This window comes from Natator depressus, chromosome 7 (assembly GCF_965152275.1).
Source record: "Natator depressus isolate rNatDep1 chromosome 7, rNatDep2.hap1, whole genome shotgun sequence".
In the NCBI taxonomy this organism is placed as follows: Eukaryota; Metazoa; Chordata; order Testudines; family Cheloniidae; genus Natator; species Natator depressus.
The window spans coordinates 24,375,881-24,402,374 of NC_134240.1; the positions used below are offsets into that span (position 1 = coordinate 24,375,881).

Here is a 26,494-nt window from a genome sequence, read left to right on the forward strand (position 1 = left end):
CATCCTGGGTAGCAGCACCAGAGCACCTAGACATGTGCCTCAACCCCAGCATGGAGTATTACATCAAGGGCAAGCCAAGCATTCAGTCTCCATACCCATTCTGTTCCTGGCCAACACTCTTGCCAGGTGAGGATTGGAGGACACTGGAAAGAGGTCAACTGTTCCACAAGCTAGTGAATGACCAGCTAGTAACAACTGCAAGACAGCATTTTAGTTTCCTTTCTTGGGAAGAGGCTGAGCTTACCAATGTGGTTATTGGGTAATCTTTTCAGAAGACAAGGCTCATCACGACCAGATGGGGCTCTAATACTGGCTGTTAAGAGGCTGAGATCAGACTCGTTAATGTCCAGCAAGAAGTCAGCAGCAGAACCAAGCTTAACTTGGGATCTTCTTCTGCCATCATCTACAAAAATAAGAGCAGATTCCAGTTAGAATTATGCATGACTAGCTTTATAATGCAGGCTGAGCTGGGAGGCCCACATCCTGTTCCTAGCTCTGTCAGATGGTCAGTCTGAGCCAACTCTGCCTTGTTTGCTTTATCAACTGATAACGCACTTCAGTGCGTTTTGAAATCAGCTGTGTATTATCAGGGGATATCTGGTGTGTCTATTTATATGGGTCTAGTGAAGTAACTGGTCCAGAAGAGCTTCAGTTCTATGGCTCCTACATTCTAGTAGATTTATCGTGTCCTACTATGGTGGTCTCTGATAGAATTCCAGATCTTATCCCATGAAAGGATAAATATGGAACAAGATCATGTTAGGAAGACACTTCAGCATTATTCTTTCAGTCCAGCTTGGTAACACTGACCAGCCCACTTAAGAGTCACAAGCTTGCTGTGCCTGGAAACACAGAGCTCTGTTTCCACTTAGAACAGCTGCAGACCTCATCCAAAGGCATTCTGAGCCAGTGTGAGGCTAGATGGATGACCTCCAGGCCCTCCTCTCATCCCATGCACTTACCATTACAGCAGTTTAGCTAGCACAAGAATGGCAGTTTTGCTATATTTAGTAATGTATGAGATTAAGTTACTAGCCTTACAGGTTAATTCACAAGGCTAATGTGTAGACTTCACTGACTAAACAAAGTTGGCTGCCTCACCCAGACTGCAGGCCAGAAAGTAACTTCCCAATTTTACAGTTATACACTGAAGAGACAATTGGTCAGCTTACACTCTGGAATCTGACCATCTGTTGATTAGAACAGTTAGTTATTGGTCAAAACAGTCTTCTTCATACCTGTGATCTTGGCAGTGAATGGGCTGCCTGGGATGTGTTTGTCATTGTACTTCACCAGTATGCTGTAATCTCCAGGTAGGGTTGGCAAGTAAGTGACTGTGCAAGTGCCATCTTTGTTATCAATGCAGCTAATTTCTGCTTTTGAAGGTCCTTCAATAGCCAAGTCCAGTCCACCTGTTATAGAAAGTAGTATTCTAATTGAGTAACAAAATTTAAAGAGGCAAGCTAGCTGTAAGGAAGGCATCAGTTACTAATAGATTTATTGCCCAGTGTTCAAGTTTGATGTTTACTGTTCAGTTTTATCCTTTCAGAAAAAGAATTTTAGCAGGAGAGCCATTTGCTTCAGCCAGCTAGAAGTGTGCCAAGAAGGCCTTGACAGAGCAGGATTCAACCTACTACATTTGATTCATGGAACACGGACTTTTCAGAGTCAATTTACTGACTAATGAATTCCCCCGCCCCCCCACAATTAAGCCAAGTTTATTATTCCAGGAAACAAAGTCTGAAATACTACTGTGTACAGGAAATGTTAGAGTTTTTACTCTGCTGTGTGCACGCAAGTTAAAATTCAGAAAAAAGGAGTCTGACAGTCTACTCATGTCAGCATTTAACTTTAACTTGTTAGCTGGGATTCTATAAGGGAAAACTAAAGAAAAAGGTTATTCAAAGGTTATTTCCAGTAAGTTAGATCACTATTAGTTTATTTCTTAAGTTCAACTACACATACAGATTACATCTGAAGTTTGAAATTGCTTTAGGCTTGTTTGTATAGAATTAAAGTTTGGTTAAAATAATATTTACCATCCCCCTTAGAAGAACTCACCCTCTCCAGCATCTTCTGTGACAATGGTAAAAGTCGCTGGTTTGTTTGCTATACCATAAATGAGACCAGGTCCATAGGCAGACACATTTCCACTGTTTGGATAGTTTACATAGAACTGTAGTGGGCTCTCTATGAAGGATTTAAGAGTTAAACCAGACAATGAAAATATGCACAAAAAATCACATTGGGGGGTTAGAAGCATTGGATGTTTATTCAATGGTTTAAAAGATCTTAGCCTTTCTAGTGTTATGTTTGGCATACATAATTCCTTGGAACCTTCCTTTCACCATTACATAAATATCTGAGATTCTTCTAAAAACGAAGGAATTGCAACAAACATGCCAGTCTTCCCAGCTCCTTAAACATATTGCTCAGCTCATTCTGGGCCAAGATGGGAGACTTGTTAGCAAGTCACAAATGCCACAAGATCTAGTTCCCAAAAACCAAATCCATTAAGTCAGTCTTGTGCTGCTGAACTGCACTGGAAGCTCCCTTGCCTCCACTCTCGTTTCCTTGTCTATTGAAACGAGCAAAGCCATTTGAATAGTAAATGTTTTTCAGGGAATTTCTACTCCAATCATGAAGTGAATGAGAATTCTTTCCTAGCTATCTGGCTGGTGAATCTTGCCCATACGCTCAGGGTTCAGCTGATTGCCATATTTGGGGTCGGGAAGGAATTTTCCCGAAGGGCAGATTGGAAGAGGCCCTGGAGGTTTTTCGCCTTCCTCTGTAGTACGGGGCACAGGTCACTTGGTGGAGGATTCTCTGCACCTTGAAGTCTTTAAACCACGATTTGAGGACTTCAATAGCTCAGACATAGGTGAGAGGTTTTTTGCAGGAGTGGGTGGGTGAGATTCTGTGGCCTGCATTGTACAGGAGGTCGGATGAGATGATCATAATGGTCCCTTCTGACCTTAGTATCTGTGAATACCTGTTAATCTGAGTTATGCAACCTGCCAGTTACAAATTGCCAAACGTATTTGGGAGCAAACAGAACATCCCCAGTTTTACACTGACAATTTGTGTCCCAATGCAAAAAAGGCTCAGCTGGACACTCACCTGGAATATGGTTTCCAATGTATTTTATGTGCATTTCATGCAGCCCAACCTCAGTAGGAGAATAGCCAACCGTTACTGTACCATCTTTGTTATCCACAATATCGGGTGTAGCAGTTTTCCCTGAGGGCATATGAACTTCGCCTACAGAAGGCAGTTTAAGAGTTAAACTGGAATAGTGGATGTGTTCTCTCCCCCACCCACACTCCTTTGAATAGTCAAGCAGACATTTTTAAACCCCAGCATTTCAGATGGTTAAGTTACTTGTCCACAAGTACAAACAGACTAATGAGAATCCCAAATATTTCTACTCTTGCTTCTATATTGTATGTGTATAGCAGACATATGGTGAACAGCCTGGCAATGTAGCACAAGATTATATTGCCAAAATGAAAGGTTAGTAGGATGTATGATCATTGATTAGTTGCACCTCACCTCTGTAAGGGGTTCCCCCCAATCCTTTAAAAGTGATTATGAGCACCGTAAAGGAACCCACGTGGGCAACAGGCAAATACTAAGCTGAAGGACAACTAGTTATGTTCTTGAAGAAAACCCAATTCTAATAAATGCAGATACCTGGCTTACAGTGCATTTGGGGTGGGGAACAGTGAGATGGGGCACTTCATATTACTTTAGCCACCATCCCAGTAGAAAATCTTCTAGTTTGTGGCAGCCCCCTTAAATTATGGGTTTGAGGATGTGGCTTGGTGTCACTTCTAGCAGCTAATAGGATGTCAGCTACTGAGGCTGTACACAAGGTCTGGAAGAAGAGTAAGTAGCTATGGACTAGGATAATCTGCAGTATCTATGCTGGAGGAGTTCACTTGATAAATTGCATTATAGTTTCAGGAGCAATATACAGGTGCTCCAGAAAGAAGCATACCTATCCCATTCAGGGGCTCTGGAATGTCTCCATTTAGGACTAAGGGGATTGGTGGCAGTGCCAGGAGTTGCCTTTTTGAATTTAACACATTTCACATGTGCTTATTTTATTATGTTGCTTATGCCTCCTGTATGCAAGTAAAAAACTGTTAAGTTACATAGTACTTAATATGTCAAGATAGTCAATGCCATTTTCCATACTGCATTTACAGTTATAAATGCTTAAGTGTGCTGTCAAAAGCAAGGCAGCTCCATGCAGCTTGTCATACTATGAAGTGGTTACCTGTTATTTCTCCCTTTCTTACAGCCCAAGGAATAACGAGATCAAAGGGCTTAAATCCCACACCATTCATGTCACCAACAGGAACATAAGGTTCTTCTGTGACCTAAAGGAAACAAAGAGCTGTCATTTTATGGGGACAGAGCAAGTATAGAACAGCTGGTGTTTGCTTAGAGTACAAAGACGAGAATTTGATCTGTGTGCAGTTTTGTGCAGTCCACAAAGTTTGCACTAAGTACTGTGGAGATCAACTACAGAATTTTGCCCAACTAGACAGCTGCCCAGTTAAACATCCCTTGATGTCCATTAGCTTAATATTGACCCAACTGCCAAATAGTCAAAAATAAGATTTTCAGCACACTTAAGATAAAAATTGAACACAAGTGAAGAAAATGAAAGAAAAAATTTAGCACACACAAGATGAATGGCTCCATCTGAGAGAGTTTTAGTTGCTCAAGGCCTGAAACAAAGTTTTTTTTCAGAATGGTAGAATGATTGCAGTGTAAGCAGCAGCAAATTTTTGCCTGAAGAAATTCAAGTTTCACAATGCAGTTTTAAACACTGTTTGCCATTTTACTGGGAAAAACTTTGCTTAAAGTTATACTGCAAGGTTGAATTTGTTAAGTTACAGAAATAGAAGCAATAAATGGACACTGTTCCTCTTCATGTTTGAGAGTTTGGAGAGTCCCTTTAAGCAGCAAAGAAAACAGATCTGCACATGAAGTCTGAATCCCAAAATACATTTGATCAGCTGGAAAGCGGTGAACAAATGACCAGAAAGACCAAGCAGTCCCAAGCAGCAGGCTGTCATTTCTGAAATAGAATGTGAAGGAAGAGTAAAAAATTGTGTACCCAGGGATGGAATCCAGGGGGACATGCGCTTACTGGCTCCTGCGACATTACTGCAACTTCGTCTGCATCCGTAGCCTGGTTAGTGGCAAACGCAGGTTAATTGGATATCAAGTGTGGAGGAATTAATACTTTTAGAGAGTACATAACACTTAAGGGGTTTCACTTTATAAGCATTTCCCACCCTAAAAATTTCCTCCCAGTTCTCTAGTGGCGCTTCACCAGGACAGACACATTCAACTGCAGGAACTAACTGAGCATCCTTGACTAATGATAGCTGCTTAATGGATTCTCCTGATGCACATTCATGACACCCAATCTGGTTCTTTTCCACAGAAGTCTCCCTTCCCACACATGCAGACAGGATGACTGGCAGACTCAAGTCATTCCTACTTGAAGCAACAGAAATCCAGAGTGTGACATTAGGCCACAACACTTCAGTTGCTGTTATGCCACCGCTCTTGCTTTGCCTGTTTACTTCATTGCAGATCCCTTAAGTGAAGCAATGCACTGGGAATTTACACTGAAACAAAGGTCTGTTTAGAGAAACAGCCACTGCTCTTTTGTACTGAGAACACCAAAACCCCCCCAGACTCAAATGCATCAGTACGTTAGGAAGTAGCAAACTGACTGCCATTGGAACAGGCTCATTGACCTCAAGAGATGCTTCTGGTGCAATTTTTGCGTGGCTGTGAAGGGAGTCACTTCAAGGAAGTGTCTTCTGGGGCTACAGTAACTATCTGCCGAGAGCTAGCTAGTATAAATCACCAAAGGGCAACACCAGTAAATCATGCTGTGAAGTCAAGACACACAGGGATGCAACTGGGTTAAAAATGGCTGGCTATAGGTACAATCACTATTGGAGTTTTCTAAGCCTTTTAGCCCAATACCACGGAGTTGTTTAGTGATAAGGGGAGTCTGACAACATACGTTGCTGTAACAAGACTTGTTTTTCATAAGATTGGGAAGTAGTGTTGAGACATGTTCTGTTCTACAGTATAGGAACACCACACCACCAGTATTTAGGCACTCAAAAATAGCATAGTTAGGCATCTGAAGTGGGTTTTTTTTACCATGAAAGCTTATGCCCAAATACATCTGTTAGTCTTTAAGGTGCCACCGGACTCCTCATTTTTGTAGATACAGACTAACACAGCTGCCCCTCTGATACTTTAGTGTAGTAAAGAACCTTCACCTCACCTTGTCTTTAGATTGGTTAAGCGGACGTAAGATCATGCTGCGTGCAGAGCTGTTTTATCAAGCCAAGCTTTGTACTCAGCATTTGTTGTTTAATCTACTGCCAAGGGCTTCTTTGGGTAATTACAACTCAAGGCCTCTCTCAAGTGTGTCTGAGACCTCCTTACATAACAGGCAAAATAAGGCATAGCATGCTCATGTATAAATGGGTAGTTGCCAGAAAAGAGTGACTTCAGATTAGAGAAGTCATTTAGCAGGCAGTTCTGCAAAGTGTGTTTGGAAGAGTAAGCACAGTATGTTCTACTCCAGGTTATTTAAAAGGATCTTTAGGATTTGGGACGAAGTTACAAATTACTGACAAGTCAGACATGATGCACACGTAGCTAAGTGCACAGCTAAGGTAATGGGGACTTTTAAACTAGAGGTTATGGCCACTGATGAATTCTTAACATCTAAAGCAGAGATGAAAGCTCTGAAAGTGAAGATAAAAATCTTTGTCCAAAAGACCATCCTTGTACCATGTCCATCACCATGGTATCATGCACCCAATTGTACTGCAAAATGTAAATATTTGTATATGCACAAGCAATGAGTGTCCAAATTTTTCTGCCAGACTATTAGAGAACTACCAAATAAAATCTGAAGTATGACAGAGGGAAGTTATAAAAAAAACAAACAAACCTTACCATTACAGTGAAGGGGCTGTTTGGAATATCCACTCCACCAAAGCGGACATAAATCACATAAGTTCCTGGTTTAGCAGCAGTGTAGAAGATGTCATAAGTCCCATCCTCATTTTCAACAACATCTGCCTCAGCTTCTGTCCCATCTGGAGTCAGGACTGTGCATGTCACTTTACCTTTCCCTGCAGATTTAGCATCTACTACAAACCCAACTTCCTCACCAGTCTTCACAGTGGATGCAATTCCAGGACCTAGAAAGCAGTTTTGGTTACAGATTGTTAGGTTTTACCAGTCATTTCCCCCCCCTCACCCCGAGAGGATGATTTGCTTTAATCATAACTAAACAGACATGCCCCCTGTGAAGACATTAAGGCTATATGAGAAACAGTAACATGGTCACAGGACCAGGTTTATGGTGTGGTACAAGTTGTGGTTCTGGTACAAATGTTTTTTTGCTTACATATTCATGTGTTCAGGAATTTTTCAGCTGCAAGAGCCAGTTTTTAATCTTATTCTTCTGCAGCTCAGTCAAGTAGGCTGGGCGAGGATAAAATAAAATAAAGCTTCTGAGGGAGAAAGCTGATGGACGCTTACATTTAAGAAAGCAACCTATCACTTTTAATCCTTTATCAGGAGACTGCTTCACATATGGAGCCAACTGGCACTTTGCCTCTTTGTACTACCTAACCTAGTCACTTAACTAGATGCCCTGAGCGAAATAAGATTCAGTTCCTTGGTATGGGCTAAGGCAAGATATTCTAGCCATGACAATTGACCATGTTTCCCCTTCTGACTCTGCCAAGAAGTGCCTCTTAAAAGGTATATTGAAACCTTCTGTATTAGTTGCATCTGTTTGAGAAACCCCCATGAATACATAGCAATCAAGCACAACCCAGTTTTAAAGACATCATATTTCTCATCACGGACTTAAAAATCAAGTGTAAGATTTACAGTACATTTAGGACATCTGCTTTGGAATGAAAACAATGGCATTCATCACTGAAGAAAGCAATTTGTTCACATTTAAGTACCAAAAGGCTCACAGCTTTGGTCATTTAATATAGATCAGCAGCATCTGAGTGTTTCTATGGATGCCACAGATAAGCAACAAAATTTTAATAGCTTATTTTAAGGACAGTGATTTAAGCGGACAAGGAACTTGAGAAACTTCCAATTCAAGGCTTCAGCAGTTAGTGCTGCTCTCAACAATGCTGAATAATTTTCACTGGATCAGAAAGTAGTATGAGGACTTTAAGCCAAATGTTCTCTCCCTAATGTTGATTTAAGATCACTGCGGTGCTATTTCTTCATTTGTGATGAGAAGATAGTTATTTTAGAAGCTTGAAAACATCTCAACTGTCAAAAATACTAACTTTAGAAAGTGACAGTTATACTTCATAAAAACTTTCAGTTAGTGCCAGTCTAAGTGAAATTATCTAAAAGTCCTTATGGGTGTGTAGATGTAGGTTAGATTTACATTAAATTCAGAGATGAAGTCAGTTTTTACTTACCAGCCAACATCCAAGTTCAAGATTCTATGCTTTTCCTGTAACTGTCATCAAAACCTGGAGTAGAGCTCTGCTGTGCATGTTGACTACAGGAATTTAAGTCCTATAAACTGGATGTTTGGATGCCTCCAATCATTACATTCAGTTCTACAGATTGAATTGAGGGAAAGGACTACATCTCTGTCCAGGACCTAACATGAGCAGCTTTGGGCATTACTGTAATACATGGCAGGGGCGGGGGTCACAGCTGTTACCTAATAGTACAAGTTGTCTTCTCACTTCGACTGAAGCTGGTTTCTGTACATTTGGCTCTGCTAGAACTTGCATGCTGAGTTAGCATGTGCAGAAGTGATGTTTTAATCACACCCTCTTACCCTGCATAGGATGTTTAAGTTCAGTGAGACTCATCTATGCCAATGCAAGTTTCAAACTTCAACTGTCTGACTTTTCTACAGTCAAAGAAGGGCTGCAGTTGAAGATATCTGGCTTATCCTGGCAAGAGTTTCTTCTTAACCCACAAAAAGGAATCATCCCTAAAAGATGATCTTAGGGAAGTCAATTCTGTTAGAATGCTGTTCTATGAGAAGCTATTTTGGGACCTGCAGGTAACTGCACCTACTATGAAGGCAGTTACTTCATTTTTACTTTTGCAGTCTTTTCAGGCAAGGTCACAGAAAAAGCCTTTTGTAGCTTAGCTAGAAATACTCATGTGAAAAAAGGGTAGGAATACACCAAGTATTTCAGAAAACAGCAGACTGGCCACATACCTGTGGCCAAACACTTGCTTGCATCCCCTGCTGGCGACGCACGGATTCGGTAAGGGGAAGATGGGATGTCATCCCCACCATATTTAACACCAATCATATAACGGCCTGTCTTGTCTGGGACATATGTTACTGCATAAGTGCCATCCTTGTTGTCATGAACATCAGCTCTCTTTGGTTTGCCTTCTTGGTCCTGAGGGGCACAAGTGAAATATTAAGAAAGTGTCCTCTCACTAGTTACACATTTAACGTAAGGTTCTCTTTGGAAGATGGATAGAAGCGTTTAGTCTTGTAAAATTTGTGGCCTGATCACACATCTAACAGGATAGTAAATCTTGTCAGCTACATTTAGAAATATGACTGCATGTTCTTAAACTCTGGAAGAGTTATTACCTAAACTGATTATACAGATCAAACAAGGACTAGCACTAAAACATGCCATTTTAAGTGGAAAAATTAAACAGGTATCAGAAGCTACACTGCACAACTTTGTCTTTATTTGCAGACAAGTATTTGCCAACACCTGTTAGTAGCATCCAGCACTCCAACTCCTAATCCAGCCCCACCCAAAGCAATTTCCAATACACCCCTTCAGGTCCTTTCCAGATTTTTCAGCATACCATGATAATCTTAACACATTACCCCCTACATACAAAAAGGGAGTCAATTCAAATGTTGTGAAAACCAGTTCTGCAACATCTTATTTTCAAAATGCTTATACACTCAGCATATCACCTTATGGTTACAAGACACAAGGATATATTAATGCAAATTGCAATGTAATTCAACCAGATACTTCAGGAAGCATCTCATTTCCAGCATCTGTCTAGACAATGGTTAATGTAGTCTGACTTCTCAATATCCATTTCTGTAGGTCTGAAGATGGGCAGAGTTCAAATAAATTTACACATACTTTTGTTACACAAGTTTTGCTGCCAGTTGCCTACTGAAAGATTAGCAATGTCAGGCAAAAGCATTGAGCCTACTTAATGTTTGAGCTGGGCATGGGGAAAACCGAAAAGTTTACATTAGTCTAGTCCAACTGCCATTACTACAATGGATATTCAAAAAGCGTTACAAGAACTGAGGAGCTGCTTGGACTTGCTGGTCAGAATAGTATTGAAGCTGAGGCATGCTTAAGTTTCACATCTAATACCAAGGTCAACACTGCACAAGATTGCTTCTAACAAAGGTGTTCTGTAACAGTTCCAAACAGCTACAAAGCATGAAGTGAGCTTCCAAAAAAGTCCACCTGGACCCCTTCATACTAAAGTTGCAGATCTCATCTAAGTTTGTGACTTAAACGGTTCATATTTTAATGCACTCTGACATCTTCTAGGTACAAGGAGTTACGCCTTGCTCCTTTAGTCTGTATCGGGGGAGCAAATGGAAGTACAACCCCCAAAAGTCATAATTGGAGAGTGTTCAAAGGAGGTTTATGAGAAGAGTAACTGAGTACACAACCACCTTCTATAAGACTAACCGTTAAGTGTTGCTGACATTGCATAGGCTAGAGAATTTTATCTGGCAGGTTACTGCAAATCGGGAGGTTACGTATTTACTACGTTACTGATACTGTTAAAAGCAGAATTGCAAACCAAGCAACTTCATTACGTAATATGACTTCTGGATGCCTGAATCCTGCAAAGGCCATGGAGGATAGGGGTAGAGAATGCAAAAAAGGGAGAAAAAACTACCCTGTTTCGAAAACTATTAACTTGAGTCTGGATCAGCAAGCTTTACTAGCTCACTGCACAAGGGGCAATTTTGCCCAAGCCACAGTAGTCTTGCCACAACCCCTCCCCTACCTTATCAGATATTTGGGGGAACAAAGTATTTATAGCAACAACAAGATCCAGTTGTATCAGTTAAAGAGCTTGTAAATTTAGCAGCCTGGAGAGAGGATCATTTGATTAGTTTATCCTCCAACGTAACTGCAACAGCAGAAGTATAAGACTGTGGCCTTGCTGGATCAGGTAAGTAGAAAGGTATTAAGTTTTAAAAATTATAGTCTCCAACAGGAAGCTTGATCCCCCCTTCAGTATCAGCATGTTTGATCTTTGGAGAAAAATCAGAAAATCTAGAAGTTTGGACAACACAACTGGTCATTTAGTGCTTGACCAGCCTTACGTTTCAGTTGTTTGATGTTTAGGGATTAACACCCTGAAGTATATCTTCCCAAGCAATATCTGAATTTGAGTTTGTGTTTTAGCCAGAGCACACCCTTCAAAGACTCCAGGTATTTCAGGGTGTGGCAACTGATAAGATTTGAACAGATTTTAAACCTACTCCCACTCAGGAACAGAGAGTGTGTTTGGATAAATAAAAAAACGAACAATTTACCGTTATCTGTATGGACAGAAGCCCCTCTCCTGCATCTTTAGCATCAACAGCAAATGCCACAGGTAAACTGGCTGGAACTCCATATGAGCTGAGACCTGGTCCACTTGCAGTCACTTTACTGGCATCATATGTAGGAAGCACTTTTACCTTGAAAGGACTTGTTACAGGGGAACAAATGTGGTGTTAAGTCATTTGTCAGGCTTTATAGTAGGTACTATCACTATTCAGGACAACACTTAAGCATGTGCTTAAATCCCACTAACCAATATACTTTCCTGAATTGGGAACCAAGGCTAATCTAGATACTAGTTTGAAGGTAAACATTAAATGGAGATGCTGTAGTTTAAGGGTTCACTTTTATCTTGGCATTCACAAGCCACTGCATAATCTTCCTTTCCATTTCTCTCAAGTAGTAGGAGACAAGAGGAATCCAGAGGCCACCTCAGAACATTGCTGTGTTATAGTCTGGGAAGTAGACATCACTTCTCAAGTCCAACACTAAAGTTTAAAAATGCAGACTGGCTCTTGGGATCAACATCCAGAAAACCCCATTTTTAACTACACTGACTTAGGAGGAAACAGGCATTGAAAGCAGTCAACGTTACAAAGGCTGTGACTATTCAGAACATGGACTCTGAGGTGAAGTGCTATTTAGGTTGGTAGCTTGTTCTGGAAAAATGGAGGCTGTTAGCTTACCTGCGAGGAATCTCTTCATCTCCATATTTGACGGAGATTGCACATGGGCCCTCCTGCGTAGGTGTGTATGTTACTGTATGAGTGCCATCTCCATTGTTGACTACATTAACAGGCTCCACCATTCCTAAAACAGAAACAGGCTATTTGTTCAACAGCACTAGTCAAACCCATCCTATTCGAACAGCAGAATTGCATTAGCAGTTTTGTTGCTTCAAGTGCTGTTGATTTAAAGCCTTACAATAGATCTCACATATAAGCCTCTGAGAATGAGTGCACTGTGCAGGTATTAGGGGATAGTTTCCACTTATGTTTATGAGCCATAGATCAGAGATAAGCAGCATCCATCACCACCAGCCCTTTAGGCTTTTTGCTGACTAAACTGGCAATAGTCCACTTCTAGAGAAAGCCGGAATGGTCTTGAAAGGCAGGCTAAGGGCAATTAGACCACATTACTCAAGTGTATCTGAAGAGCTTTACGAAAAGGGAAAGGTGATAGCTGTCTCAATTGTCAGTTGTTGATAAGATTACACACGATCACTGCAATACAGTGCAAGCAGAGTTCAGCTCTAAAGCATGTTAGTACAAGACAGTGATTTTAGTCTCATGCTCCCTCAGCGTATCTGGAAAAAGTTTTACTGCCCAACAGAGATCAGTTACAGTAAAACAAAATGTTTAAGGAAACCAGGTGATCTGAAGCAGCTTCTTTTTAAGCTACAGGAAATCTTAAGATTTCTACTGCAGTTACAGCAAATTTCTTAGCATGCAGTTAATCAGTTCAAATCACACATTTCAAGACAAGCTATATTTATAATTGCAGTAATGCTTTAATGTAAATTTAGTAATTCAGCAGCTATTAGAGAAGTTTAGTTGCCATGCAAAGCCTATGAAGCAAGTTATATTTACAACTGATTTTTGCTCTTGGCAGATGGATTGGTGCACATATGCTGTCAGCAGTTAGTGAAAAACGCAAACCTGTCTTATTAGCTTCCCCCTTTGGGTCACCTTTAAAGAACTCTGAAATCGCTTTCAGGGGACTGCGCCATGACTGGGAATCCGTTTCATCAGCTAGAATTAGATAATGGTTATTTGAAGGGCACTCATGTTTACAGAATTATGGCTCATCTTTCCTTATGAAACAGGAGATTAGAGGCTTGTGTGGTCAGCAGAGATCAGGCCAGAGGTCAAACAAAATAGCCCCCCCAGTCAAATTCTTCTAGCACTTAGTTTGTTGCCTGTCTTTGCACCATGAATCCTGTATATGGATACATTTGACTTAAGCTCTATGAGTTACTGAAAAGCAGACACTATTACTAACATGTGGGTCATAGCTGTACCTAGTCAAGTTGTGCAGGCCTTCAAATAATGTACTCTGCAGACTTCAGGAAGCTTCCTACTGAAAGAGCCACCTTCCATTTTAAAAAGGGGAGTTTGGTATGCCCAGCATGCTTGTCTTTTTGACCAAAGAGGAGTAATCCTACAGGGTGGGAGAAATGAACTACCACCCCTTAGATTTAGCTACTGGTATTTGAGATTGCATAGTTCAAGACAGAGCTTTTATCTTCAGTTGAAGTGGCATGTGTGTTCTGTCTGTGGACTTATTTGGCAGACTGGATTTGACTAGTAAAGGCAACAAGAAAATACAGTCCTAATGTTACATAGATCAGGGCACTGATTAGTATCTTTCATGAAGCTAATGTGCAGTACAACTTAGGTTGGGGCTTTATGGGGACAAAGATGCATGTCTCACCCCTCAAAGGCGGGGAAGATTGATGCACTGCTTTTTTTTTAAATAGGTCTGAATCTCACCCCCTTCTTATTTACCTCTTGAAATGTCAACTCTTCCAAGAGGAAGCCCCTGTTCATTGTAGCCCCTCAGTTTCTTCCAAAGTTTAAGACTGAGATCTATTTAAAAGCTAATGTACTGCTAAAGTTACCCAGGAGAGCACAATTCTAGTATTTATGGAACTAGTCTGTCAATGGGGCTAGTCATTACTCATAGGGCCAGATTAACCAATGTGTACTCTGCACTTTCACAGCACCCCCATCTCAAGCTCCCCCCAGATTTGGGCGAGTGGTGTTGTGGCAGGCCAAATCTGTGCAGCACTGAGGTGCAGCAATGCTACTCACTCAAAATTTGGCTTGTGCCACACAAAAGCAGGGTGGGTGATAGGAGTGGTGAGCTGGGGACATTGGCAAGTAACTAGGAAGGCCCTGGGCAAGCAGGATGTCTGCACCCCCATGCACATCCCAGCAGTGCTGTCAGGATAAATGAGGCTGGTGGAGTATCCATGGGGTAGAAGTGCTTTGCTGAGTAGCTCCCATTTATGCTGCATAGGGCTAGCAGCAGCTGGAACAGAGCTAGAGCAGGTCACAGCACTGTTCAGGTTTGGCCTGACACTCCCTCTAACAGCAGCCAGGCCAAATTTGAGTGCAGGCACCGTCCCACCCCTCCACCCCCCCATAATGAACAAGGCCCCACAATTCTTTAATTCAGTACTGCCTGCAAGCTAGAAAAGTAGGCATATCAAAGTAGGATAATTCTAAGGTCCTTACCTCTGGGTCCTGCCACCATAACTTCAAGAGGTGCTATTCCAGCCTTACTGGTGTCCACAGTAAAGGACTGTGGGATTTTGGCTCGAACTGCTGTTCCTAGACCTGGACCTGCAACCTTTACCTTGCTTGGGTCAACAACATCTTTCACAGGAACTTTAAATGGACTGCCTGTAAAACAGAAGTGTAGAAAATTGGCAGTTTAAGGGTTTAAGTAGTAAATGCAAGCTCACTGTAGCCTCCTGCCACCACCATCTTTTGCACCCCCTGTAAACTACAGTATTTCCTTCTAATATTAAGGGTAGAGGTTTTTTGCTACACCTGAAAATAAAAAGCAATATGCACTTCAGTTTGACAAAGGCTTTCAAGGGCTGTTGTGGAATTGCCGCCATCATTAGAGGTTAAGAACAGACTGGACAAATCTGTCAATGATGGTCTAGGTTTATGTGGTCCTGCCTAAGCACAGGGGCTGGAATAATAGACCTTTCACCTTCCCTACATTGCTGTGCATCTGTGACTATGATAAGGGAACTATCTTTGAAACCAGTTCTGAATTGGAGGATAATCAGATTTGGGGTGGAGCATTTTGAAGTTCTGGTCACTTTTGATCAAGCAAATATTTAGGTCAAGTGCTCCAAAAAGTCTTTTAAAAAGGTGATTAAGTCAGGTTTCAAGGCTCTATAATTGAGAGGTTGTTTCTAAGACCATTGGGTACAGTTTCCACTTGAGAAAGTTAATATAAGCTAAGGATGCTTAACACCTCAAAAGAGAATTAGAAGTCTAATATTTGAGAGGCTAACTTAACATGTTAGTTTCAATGGAAGCCAGTTCACTTTTGTACCTTGATTTCTTTCAAAGTCTGTATCAGTAAGAAAAATGTTTGAAGCAAGTTATCTACTCCCCACTACAGAGGCAGTGAGTCTTCCAACATTGCCAGCCACAGCAGTGAATAGCCTAGTTTAAGATTTAGGACATTGGCTTTGTGCTTTTGCAGCATTCAATGTTTTACATTAGTGGTTCCCACCTCCAACCAGATAGCAACCTGTCCAAAAGTATGTGGTGTTATGGACAGGAATAAATAAGCACTTGAAGTCACTAAAGCTTCTAGTTACAGCCACAGGAAAGTTTTAGCCTTCTCCTTTCGTGTGTTCCTAGTAATGCTGAAAACTATATGCTCGATTTTTCACACCACAGGTACAGTACAGGCTTCCTGGTGTTACCTTACTATTCCTCAACCTTTAAGGGGAGGGGCACTTTTAAAAGCCTAGTGAAGTTAGTTGCCTCACTCACTGAGTCTTTTGTACTTCCGTGAGAGCCAGCTATCAAGCCTAATTGTTGTGCCCATCCACTGAGACTCCGCTACTAGGTGGATAGTTCTAGTTACTTACCTAGCTTTCTGTATGGGGCAAGAAAATGAGTGTCACTGTTCATTTTACCCTGCTAGTATCCTGCTCATTTATGGCAGCTGAAAGTGACAGCTTAATTGTTTATTTGCTCATAAATTAAGGGCTTCACACAGATCCAATTCTGTAGGCTATTACACTTTTACGCCTGTTGTGCAGTATAAAACATGCAGTATCCAGATAGAATAAGTTAAATTACACGTCAGTATTCCCTTTGAATTTCCATGCTGTGTTTTCACAAGTTTGACCATGTGTTAGCAAAATGCTATCAAGCTGTGCAGAAGTAGAGTGTTCCAAAAGCAGAGATGTATTAAGCAGTAAATCAAGAGAGAAGGCTACACTATGTAGATTTAACTGCAGGAAATAAAGTCTTGTTGCTTTAAAAAAAAGGAGGGGGGATAAAGAACCAAAGAAACATTTGAAGGCCCTGCAGACAGCAACTGGAAATATCTGGGCTATATGCCATAACTGGCTGGACCCAGAGTGCTAGCTAAAAAATACAAGTTTCACTGTTGAAAGTGACCTGCCAGCACCCTGCTCCTGTTCGCTGGATGTTTAGCTGTGAACCATTTGCTTGTCACAATGAGGAAGGAACAGAGTACAGGCAGAGGACAAGGCAGAAGCCCAAATGAAGGAGCATGCAAGCATCCAGTTCCTTGGTAAATTGCCAAGTTACAGTACATTGATAAATGGGATTGGTGGGGGTAGAGTCAGTTCCATGAAGTCCTAGAAAATGCACATTGTTCTACACACAGAAGTCAAGGCTAAATGTTCAGAACTATTTCAGCAGAAATTAAGACATTTAATCCTTGGTAAAATGCAAAACCACCTTAGCTAAAATGCAAGTTAGTTGCTGCCAAACACTTGGAACACCATTCATGTGTTACTACACTGTCAGCTGGAGAGCCAGTGCACCTTTGAGATAAACAGGCGCCTGTTCGTTTTCATGGAAATGGTAGCACTAAAATGCTTTTTCAAGTGACAAAAAAGTTTGCAGTGCATGATATAATCCCAGAAGACCACATTATCATTGCATCATTTTACTGCAAGCCATGGTTTTAACGTTCGCACCCTGGAAGGGCTGTCTTAGTCTGGCCCTGTCAAACATCATTGTGCAATTTGTTTCCTAAACTGGCAGACTGCACTTTTAGAAAGCAAGTTCCCACACTAGTCTACTTGGTTTATGTCATGTCCATTCCCCATTCCATTGGGCTAGATTTAGATAAGATGCTAATACCACCTCATGATGCAAGAGCAGACTATGCACCAAGACGGATTGCTACGTCTTATCAGAGAAAACTGAAAACCATTCTCAGAAGTACCCAGAGTGAATACAAAAAGGCCTTTACATTTTATTTGTTTGTATTGGGCACCTATCCATCGCTTCATACTAGCTTGCAATAGCAGCTAAGGTTAAGAGTGGTCTGGCTTCAGTTATTTTGCAAGTTGATGTTTAAACTGAGTTTATTTCTAAAAATCCTGAGTAATTTCAAAAGCCTGCCCAATGCTCCCAAATATTAGCTCAAGCAGCAGAGTGTCTACAAGTAGGGAACTGCAAGATTGTCTGCAAGCTCTTTCTGAGGAAGCTCTACAAATCTCTAAACCAGGAAGACTGCATTCTTAGCATCACCTCAGCCACTATTTAGCTACAATATCTGAAGACCTTCTACTTGGATGGTAAAACTGATTTTACAATCTTACTTTCAACCCATTATTAGTTTTAGGGCATCTTCTAATGGAAGAATTCTTACCAGGTATGTGTTCTCCCCCATATGTGATGTTGACATCATAATCTCCTGTAGCATAAGGGATATATTCAGCACTGCAGCTGCCATCTTTGTTATCTTTACAGCTTATCTTTGATTCAGAAGGTCCTTCAACGGTTATTCCAAGTCCACCAATTCCTGCCCCTCTGCGCAAAAAAACCCCAAAAAACCGCAGCACATTAGTATGCTTTCATTTTTTTGTGAATGATGTACAGCAAACATCTGATGTCCCACTTGCATTTCAGAGTGTGTAGTAATGCTAGCGTGGATAGTGTAGCTTTGCTGCATTTTACCCCAGAGGTGGCTACATTTCAGTTGTGAATCAAACAGTTCAGGAACAGTTTGTGAAAATGCTTTGAAATGCCAGGTATGGATTGGGTGTGAACTTTAGTTGCACAAGGGATTTGATACAAGACCACCAAAACAGGTTTGTGATAACTACTTTCTGGAGGAACATTACCAAAGGTGCACTTAATTTGATGGAAGTAACAACCTATGTGACTCAAGACATTAGATTACTGAAGTTCAACCCTTGTAGTATTATTGGATTTAGCATCCTATGTCAAGTTGTCCTGAATTACTTGCTATGTTGTCTTCCACTGATCATGTGACTTGGTTACCTTGTGACAACAGTAAATTCATTTGGCTTATTGGTGAATGCTTCCTTGAGTCCAGCTCCTTGGGCTTTTACACGTGATGGATGGCAGCCTTCAGTGACATCCACTTGAAAAGGACTGTTTGGAACAGGTACATCATCATAAGTCACTTCAACTGTGTGTGGACCTGTTAAGTGAAAACCCATCTTTAGATTAAAATGATTAACCACCACCTTCAAGGAGCCATTTCATTCAAGATACTGGAGACTGACTACAAAAGGCAGTGCTCCTCATCTACTCAAAAATGTAGTTTGGCATGGCCTCAGAATTACCCTTTAATTCTAGGTTCTTTAAAATAGCCTGTTCTGCTGAAGCTATACTTAAAAAGAGATGATGAACATATAGTACATATAACCCTATGCTATTTATCTCCTACAGAAATCGCTCTTCAGTCAAAGAATCTTGTACCTGGATGCTAATGTTTAAATGCTAGCATTACTACTGACAAGCCCATTAACAGGGTATTTAGTTAGTCTTCCCCTTCCCACACAGGGTAGTCAGACAACAGGTTACCTTTTTCAAATGGTGTAAACTCTACTGCATATGTTCCATCAGCATGGTCTTTGATGAGGCAGTCTGTGGAAGCTCCTGAGGGATTTGTGATTTGTGCTTGGATATGGTCTCCTCCAGTCTTCGTTAAGGGCTGGGCATTTACAGTGAAATCTGTTGTAGCTTCACGGAAGACATCTGCAGAACACAATTTGAGAAGCCATTTTATTTAGATGGGCCTAATATTTTAGTCTATGAAAAATCCTTGATTATTCTTAGACATTTATGACAACTATGAATGACTGATAAAGGTGTCGAAGATATTCTCTTGCAAAAATCACTAGTTGTAATACTGTATGTAGACATATCCCTATAGCCTTTCTGCTCCTTAAAATATTCTGTGCTTGAACAGGCAGAGGCAACTTATATGCTTAAGTCTGCTTACCTTTCCCTTCTATTCCTGGTCCAAACACTTGAATTTTGCTTGTGTCCACAGCTGGATCTACTTTGACATGGGCAGGAAATTTTGGCACTTGCTCTCCTCCATATTTCAACATAAGTGTATACGTTCCAGCAGAGAGTGGCATATATGTAACTGCATAAGTTCCATCTTTGTTATTGTGAACTTTGACTTCAGCTTTAGAGCCAGAATCTGATACAGCTTCTACACCCAGTTCCCCAGGTCCAGCTTCTGAACAGTCAACATTGAGCAATCCTGCTTCACCCACTTTACCATGTTCAAGACCTGGGCCTGTAGCAATCACTTTAGATACATCAAATGGCATTTCAATATCTGCTTTAAATGGAGAACCAGGAATGTGAACCTCTTCAAACAGAATATTTACGTAGTACTCTCCAGGTTTAGTAGGCAGGTAAGAGACTGAGCATGTCCCATCACCATTGTCTGAGCATTCAATTTTAGCTTCACATGGGCCCTCTACTGTCAAACCTAAACCTCCAGTTCCTGCTCCTTTGGTATCTATTGTAAATTCTGCTGGTCTTCCAACAAGACCTCCTTGAAGGCCTGGACCATGGGCTTTTACCTAGGATAAAAATATTCAGTTAGACGCCATTACGTTTACACAAATTCTCATCTGGCAGTTGCCTGGCAAAGTAAAATAAAGCAGTTCCACAAAGAATTTCAGACTAATTCATTTGGTAAGTCTTGTTAAAGTCTGCTAAAAACTCAAATTACATAGACACATTACAGCAAGGAATAGGCTTCTTTCCTTTGATGGAAGAAAATCTTAATGTCAAGTTACATTAGACACAATATGAAGTCTGCTAAAAAGTTTCCATGCTTACAGACTTAAGCTTGGCTGTCTTTGTACACCCGTTAAACTAAAAGGTAGCAACATTAAGCAGTGTTTATCTGGTGTTATTAGCCAACTGTATTACAGCATACATTCTTCGAGGGTGAAACCTCAAGTGAGTCTCATTAGATTAATATGGAGTCACACTTCACTTCATATTGCTTAAAATACCTAGAGTTCGTTTTCAGTATTGAGCTTTTCAAAGCTGCTGTTTGAAGAATAAAGTCATTAGTTATGATTGTGAAGCAAACAATCTAATCTTTAAGTAGCTCTTAATTAAATTAATGTACTTGCGCCATAATCATAACAGGTCAAACAAGATGTGAAAGTTTATGCTCTTATGGGAGTGTAATTCAGTTTGTGGCTAGCAAATATTTCCTGAATGTCAACAGCTGAAGCATTTCTATGCATTTACCTTGGTAGGATCTGGAGGTAGAGTGGCTTCCACAGTATAAGGACTTCCTGGAATTGGATTGCCATCATAACTTACATCAACCATGTAAAGTCCTTCTTCTCTTGGGATATACTTTGCAGTGCTGCACTCTTTGCCAAGAGCTGGCTCCACCACACATGGCACAGCTTTCCTTGTAGGGCTGGAAATACTAATGTCCAGTTTACCCTGCCCACCAGCTCCTCGTGTGTCAATTATGAATTCCTGATCCTTCCCTACTTCCACTCCTTAAAGAGAAAGCCCACATTAGTATTTCAGGATTAATGGTCTGGTTAGATTTCTTAAATCCTATAGTTGGACATACTCAGAAATACCTCAGCTACAGAGCATTGAGAGAATGTTTTACAAGGATTTTTATCAACTAAAAACATTTTGTTAGCTGCAGAAGCCTGTCATGACAAGCAGAAGTAGAGACAATGCGTTAATTGGAAACTGCAAAGGGTCAAAGGCAAGCAAGATTGCTTTGACTTGTTTACACAGCCTCTCAACACATCTGAAATACATAATGCTCATCCAGGAGTTTACCACTATGTTGCAGCCTTCTGTGTCCCACCTCCCTGCCAATTTACAGATAGAAGATAATATGCAATTTAAGCCCTTTCAATAATTTTGTATATTTGCTCAATTTTTTGTTGGTAAATGAGGCTTGCAGAACAGTACTCCACTAGGTTACTGCAGCTGAGCCTTGTGAAGAAGCAGCAGCTCAGAAGTAGTGGGATGGAGGAGTGCCACCATCCTCCACTTTCGCTAGAAGCCGTTGTCCAGCAAGGCACTTCATAGAAAAAAAAAGATCTTTTGAGAGCTAGTTTATGGTATGTGTGTCAAAGTACAGCATTTGGAGCTAACAAAGTGTCTGGATCTTTCATCTAGGATGTTTTAACATGAAGGTTTTCTAGACCCACCCACATCACACCAGCATCTCTGCAACAAGGCATACTAAAAAGTTTAAATTTTGAATGTTTAATGTCCAGCACACAACTGTTCCATGGCTGTTCAGGTTATTCTAGCAATGTTTCCAACTCCAGAGCCAGAGTTTTAAATGTATCCAACGGGAGTTAGACTCCTAACTGCATTAAAGTGGGAGCTAAGCACTTGAATCCCACTGAACACTTAAGTACTTACCTGCTCCTTGAATTGCCCACCAGCCTATAAAAAAGTCTGGCCCCTGGGTTATTTCATTTCAGTCAGGCACTGCCCAGTCATTGGCATAACCCAGTTTCTAGAAGTCAGCCAATAAAAATATAGTGTCCACAGCTCTATCTGAGAGCAGTCTCAAAGGTCTGAATGAGCATACAAAGCAAGCTACTTTACAATCTTGTTCTTGTGGGAGCACAATAGGAAACAGACCGTGGAGGGAAGCTTGTATTGCCATAACTATATAGGAGACTAATCCATGGGATTTAAGTAGAACAGAGGTTTAGAGGACAAAACCTCGTTAATCCTTATTGGAAGCCTGTTGGGCACCCAGCTCAGGTTTAAAGCTGGGCACATTGATTCAATAATTAACTGGGTCTCTCACTGGATTAGTGTCCACTGACAAATGACATTGGAGTCTGAAGTGGTAGACTCATGTCCATTTCCAGGTATTTGTGGTGCAATTTAGCCTTAAAACGATTCTTTCAGTGCAACTTCTATGAAGTGTTACCTCCTAGCAATAAAAAGTTACCTTTAAAGGGTAGAGATGCCACAATATTTACTACAAAATCAAAAACCTGAAGTTAGATGCAAACTGGATTCAGAACCAACTTCTAATCTAACTGGAGCAGAGAACGTGAACTGCCTGTATTTATGACCAGGAATAAGATTTTAATTAAGCAACTCATTTTAAAGTTTGCTATCCTTCAGTATACTTCACAAGCTACACCTACGCCATAATCCTGTTGGTAGTAGTACTAGATGTTCAGATGGCTGCACAGCCTTAAATTATCAGATTGAAACAAACTTCTAAGAGTAGTCGCTTATATTCAAGTGGGTTACGGTTACAAAATTACAGTGTTTGGGCTAGAATACCAAGTTATGGTAAAAAACAGCAGAAAGGGAGTTTTTGTATTGGTTTTCACTCATTCTAGCCAAGTTACTCCGTGATCAGACCTTAAAAAAATGTACAGCAAACTAGACTACGCACTGCATAGCTCATTTGCAAGTGTACTTACTGTTTTCAAGTCCATTGACTTTAATTTTGCTGAGATCCAGTGGAGCAGCAACCCCCACAGTGAAAGGGCTTTTGGGGATAGGATCACCACCATAGGTTACAGAAACCTTCATGGGACCCTGCCAAAAGGTTAATATTGTAAGTTAGGTCTTCAGCCATTTCATGCTTGTGCTTTACTAGTTGGACACTATATACTAGTTTGACTCAAGGTATAATGGCAGACAGTGACCAGGCTCCAAGTGTTGTGTGAGCTCCCTGCCCCAACTTCCCACTCCAGCCTTTGAGTTTTGAACCCTTTTCATTTGACAGAGGGAGAAAGCTTGCTCTCCTGCCAACACTGCAGTACTATTTTGATTGCCTGGAAGAAATTCAGGCCCCAGGTTGATTCCCACCCTCCCAGAGCTCAGGCATGACAGCTGAATGAATGACCCAACTTGAGACCAGGTATCCTATTCCACCGTACAGACAGCATGCCAAGTCCAGGCCCACAAAGGGGTTATATTTTTTTAATAGCATTTGAAATACCAAAGTTAAGATGTATAAATCAGAAACAGATTAATGCTCCTGTGTGCTTTGGCTGGAATGCCAGAGTCATGGCCAGATTCAGCCCAAGATGTGTGCTCCTTTTATGCTCTCCTACCACAGTCCATATTTCAGCTATAATCACTGTTTGCTTACTTTTCATTCTTGGCTGGCTCAGCTCCCAAGTGAAATATCCATGAATGTTTCACATAAGCCAGCAAACAGCTATAGCAGCACTGGGTGAAATCAGGAAGGCTAACTGTAGGTTATTCAGTTGACAATTACTCAACCTTATCTATATCTGGTTAACAGTATTATACTGAGATTTCTGTTCATGCTGTCCCTTAGGAATTTAACTGCCTAGTAAGTCCCTCATCCCTGTGAAGATTTTATAGAATCTACACACTCCAGTGAGCTCTGCATGGAGACAAGCTACTGCACAGAGGCCAAAATATGGCCACTACTTTAAAAAAAAAAAATCAATGCCCAATAGCCACAATGTTTTCCCTTTTCCGCCAGGCTGGCAGTTTCCTCCACTCCTCCCATATGTACACTGTTTTGCTCCTGTTGAGTGGGTCTTGTTACTTCACAGCTGCCCCTGCCCCCCAAGTCATTCTCCCAGATGCAGCTTGAAACCTCATGATCACCACTGTTTGTACACGTATAATTTCCCCTAGCTTTTGTACAGCAGCTTACTTGGGTGCCAAGACCTGAATGTTTATTGCTCAGTAGCTATCATTCAGTTCTCTACAGTGCTGAAGAATGGGTACAAGATGAATATTGCCAGCCTCTTGTGTTCTCTACGGAGCTTCTAGAAACCTCAGAAGCAGTAAAAGGATAGCATGGGACTGGATACTTTCCAAGTCACATAATTAAAGACTCTAAATACTAGAGGTTCAGCTGATTAGGGAGAATCCAGTTGGTTTAATCCTTTGAATAGGTTTGAGAATGTAGTATGTTTACAGGGCTGGGAAATGTTTGGTAAGTGGCATTAGTCATTGCTGTATTTACAGATGTGTCAATTTCTCCTGCGAAAGCTTTTAGACTGTCCTTTTCCTTCCCTCCTAGTCTTTGTATGTTCCTCTGTTTTTCCACAGGCTAACGTATGCTGCACTGGTCAAACGAGTTACACCACCCACTGTATTTTTATGTCTGACAGCTGGCACCGTGCTCTCCTTTACCTATAGTGAATTATTCAGCTTCCTTTATCTAGCTGGAAGCCTTCAGGGCAAGGTAGATTGATAGCCTATAAACAAACCGTGTTAGACATCCCACTAGCATTAGCAACCACCCTATTATACATACCTGGGAAAGCTTTGAAGACTAGCCAGGTCTTCTAGTTACTAAAATCCAAAACCCATTTATTGGGTAAATTTCTCCACCCTAATGACAACACTGGCTGCCAGGAAGGTTATGGGTTTGGCAGTAGCAGCGATTCTGAGTACACCCTATGCAAGGGGGGTTTCCTAAGTCTGGCAGACTCAGTTAAGAAAGCAGATGTGGTGTTACCCAGTCTTTCGGAGAAGCCAAGAATCTGTTTGTGCTATTTGGAGGTGGCAATCTTTGGTTGGTTTTGCTGCCACTTTTACATGCAACAGCAAAGACAGATTAGGAACCTTAGAGGTATACTTTTAACAGTGCTAGAAAGAGGATGTACAACTATCAGAGAGCTATAAGCATACTATAAGTAAGCAGTGTTCCTTACTGCTTAAGACACTCCAGGAAACAGATGAGCCAGAACTAAAATCCAGTCCCATTGATATACAAAGCAGCCAAGCTCTGAGATCAGTAATACCACTCCAAAGATATTAGTTGAAGCTACTGACATTCTTTGGTCATGAACTTGCCATGTCCCAAGTGCATGCCAATTTTATGGTAGATCAAAGTCAGACCAGTTAGATCTTAAGTGATAACTGAAGTTTGTCAGACCATTTCAGTTTGATAGTACTAGATTCCTTAAAAATGGGAGTCATTCCTGACTATGGCAATATAAGCAAGCTTACTGGGAAAGTCCCCTTAAAAAACACATGACTTGCTTTTAACTCCTTCCATTACTGTTCTTGTCTTGTTACTCTATATGGTCTAGGCAACTTGGTATCCAAGAAGCTACTGCAGCTCTTAAGGGGACATTACTTTGCCATGACAATTAATAGAAATCTGGGGTATTATGCACATTCAGAAGTACACAAAAAGCTGCAGACAAAAAGAGAAAATATGCTCTCTCTGTAAGTAACCACTTCCAGCTCTTCCCTGTTGTAAACTAGGAAAGCTGCATCCACTATTAACATGAAAGTTCCCTATCTGGGTTCGTTCCTTCCTCCCTCCTATAGGCAAACGTTAAGCAACACCTAAGCCATCGTGCAAAAAAACTGATCTCAACTGAAAATACTGTTTATATTCTGCATAAATTGTGCGTTGGGTCCTAAAAGCAAACAAGCTAGCTGAAGAGTTACTCTGGAAATGCATTTCACCATGAAATAGGAGTTGTGCACTATTGTTTGAGCACTACAAATCTGCATATACAAATTTTGTATCCATGCAGGGCTCTAGCTATGGTCTACACTCCTGTTAACACTACAGCTTGTTCGACTGAGGACAATTCAGTTTCACTACCTGCAGCCCAGCCATAGAAAACTACAGCTTGCAAATATCTGGGGTGATTTGGAAGTCCTAAACATCTGGACCAGGTCCATTCAGATTAGCTAGTAAACTGTCTGTTGCTAGTTTGTTACCCAGTGGGGGTGCTGGAACAAGGTGGCAGGAGGGGAAGGCAGGGGGCCATGACCCCAATCACTTTTAAAAGCAGGAAGGCTATGCCCTCTGACTTTGTACCCACCTTAAGTGTGAGCAATGGGGGGTGGGTGGAGAAGAAC

General features: G+C 41.1%; 1 protein-coding gene across 2 annotated transcripts in view; it reads right to left on the reverse strand.

Annotated features, from left to right (window-relative positions):
* The window catches only part of FLNB (filamin B), a 112,352-nt gene that overhangs the window by 20,543 nt on the left and 65,315 nt on the right, over positions 1 to 26,494 (reverse strand). The window contains exons 19-35 of one of the 2 annotated variants that reach the window (XM_074957689.1): positions 23,101 to 23,218; positions 20,912 to 21,174; positions 19,629 to 20,226; positions 19,208 to 19,381; positions 18,659 to 18,821; positions 18,024 to 18,184; positions 14,873 to 15,040; positions 13,292 to 13,384; positions 12,320 to 12,443; positions 11,624 to 11,780; positions 9,284 to 9,473; positions 7,012 to 7,259; positions 4,283 to 4,385; positions 3,121 to 3,261; positions 2,062 to 2,190; positions 1,239 to 1,412; positions 245 to 403 (exon numbers count right to left, since the gene is read on the reverse strand). In XM_074957689.1, coding sequence (XP_074813790.1) covers positions 245 to 403; positions 1,239 to 1,412; positions 2,062 to 2,190; positions 3,121 to 3,261; positions 4,283 to 4,385; positions 7,012 to 7,259; positions 9,284 to 9,473; positions 11,624 to 11,780; positions 12,320 to 12,443; positions 13,292 to 13,384; positions 14,873 to 15,040; positions 18,024 to 18,184; positions 18,659 to 18,821; positions 19,208 to 19,381; positions 19,629 to 20,226; positions 20,912 to 21,174; positions 23,101 to 23,218 — 3,163 coding nt within the window. The remainder of the gene's footprint in view (positions 1 to 244; positions 404 to 1,238; positions 1,413 to 2,061; positions 2,191 to 3,120; positions 3,262 to 4,282; positions 4,386 to 7,011; positions 7,260 to 9,283; positions 9,474 to 11,623; positions 11,781 to 12,319; positions 12,444 to 13,291; positions 13,385 to 14,872; positions 15,041 to 18,023; positions 18,185 to 18,658; positions 18,822 to 19,207; positions 19,382 to 19,628; positions 20,227 to 20,911; positions 21,175 to 23,100; positions 23,219 to 26,494) is intronic. The other variant, XM_074957688.1, reaches the window with a different exon arrangement.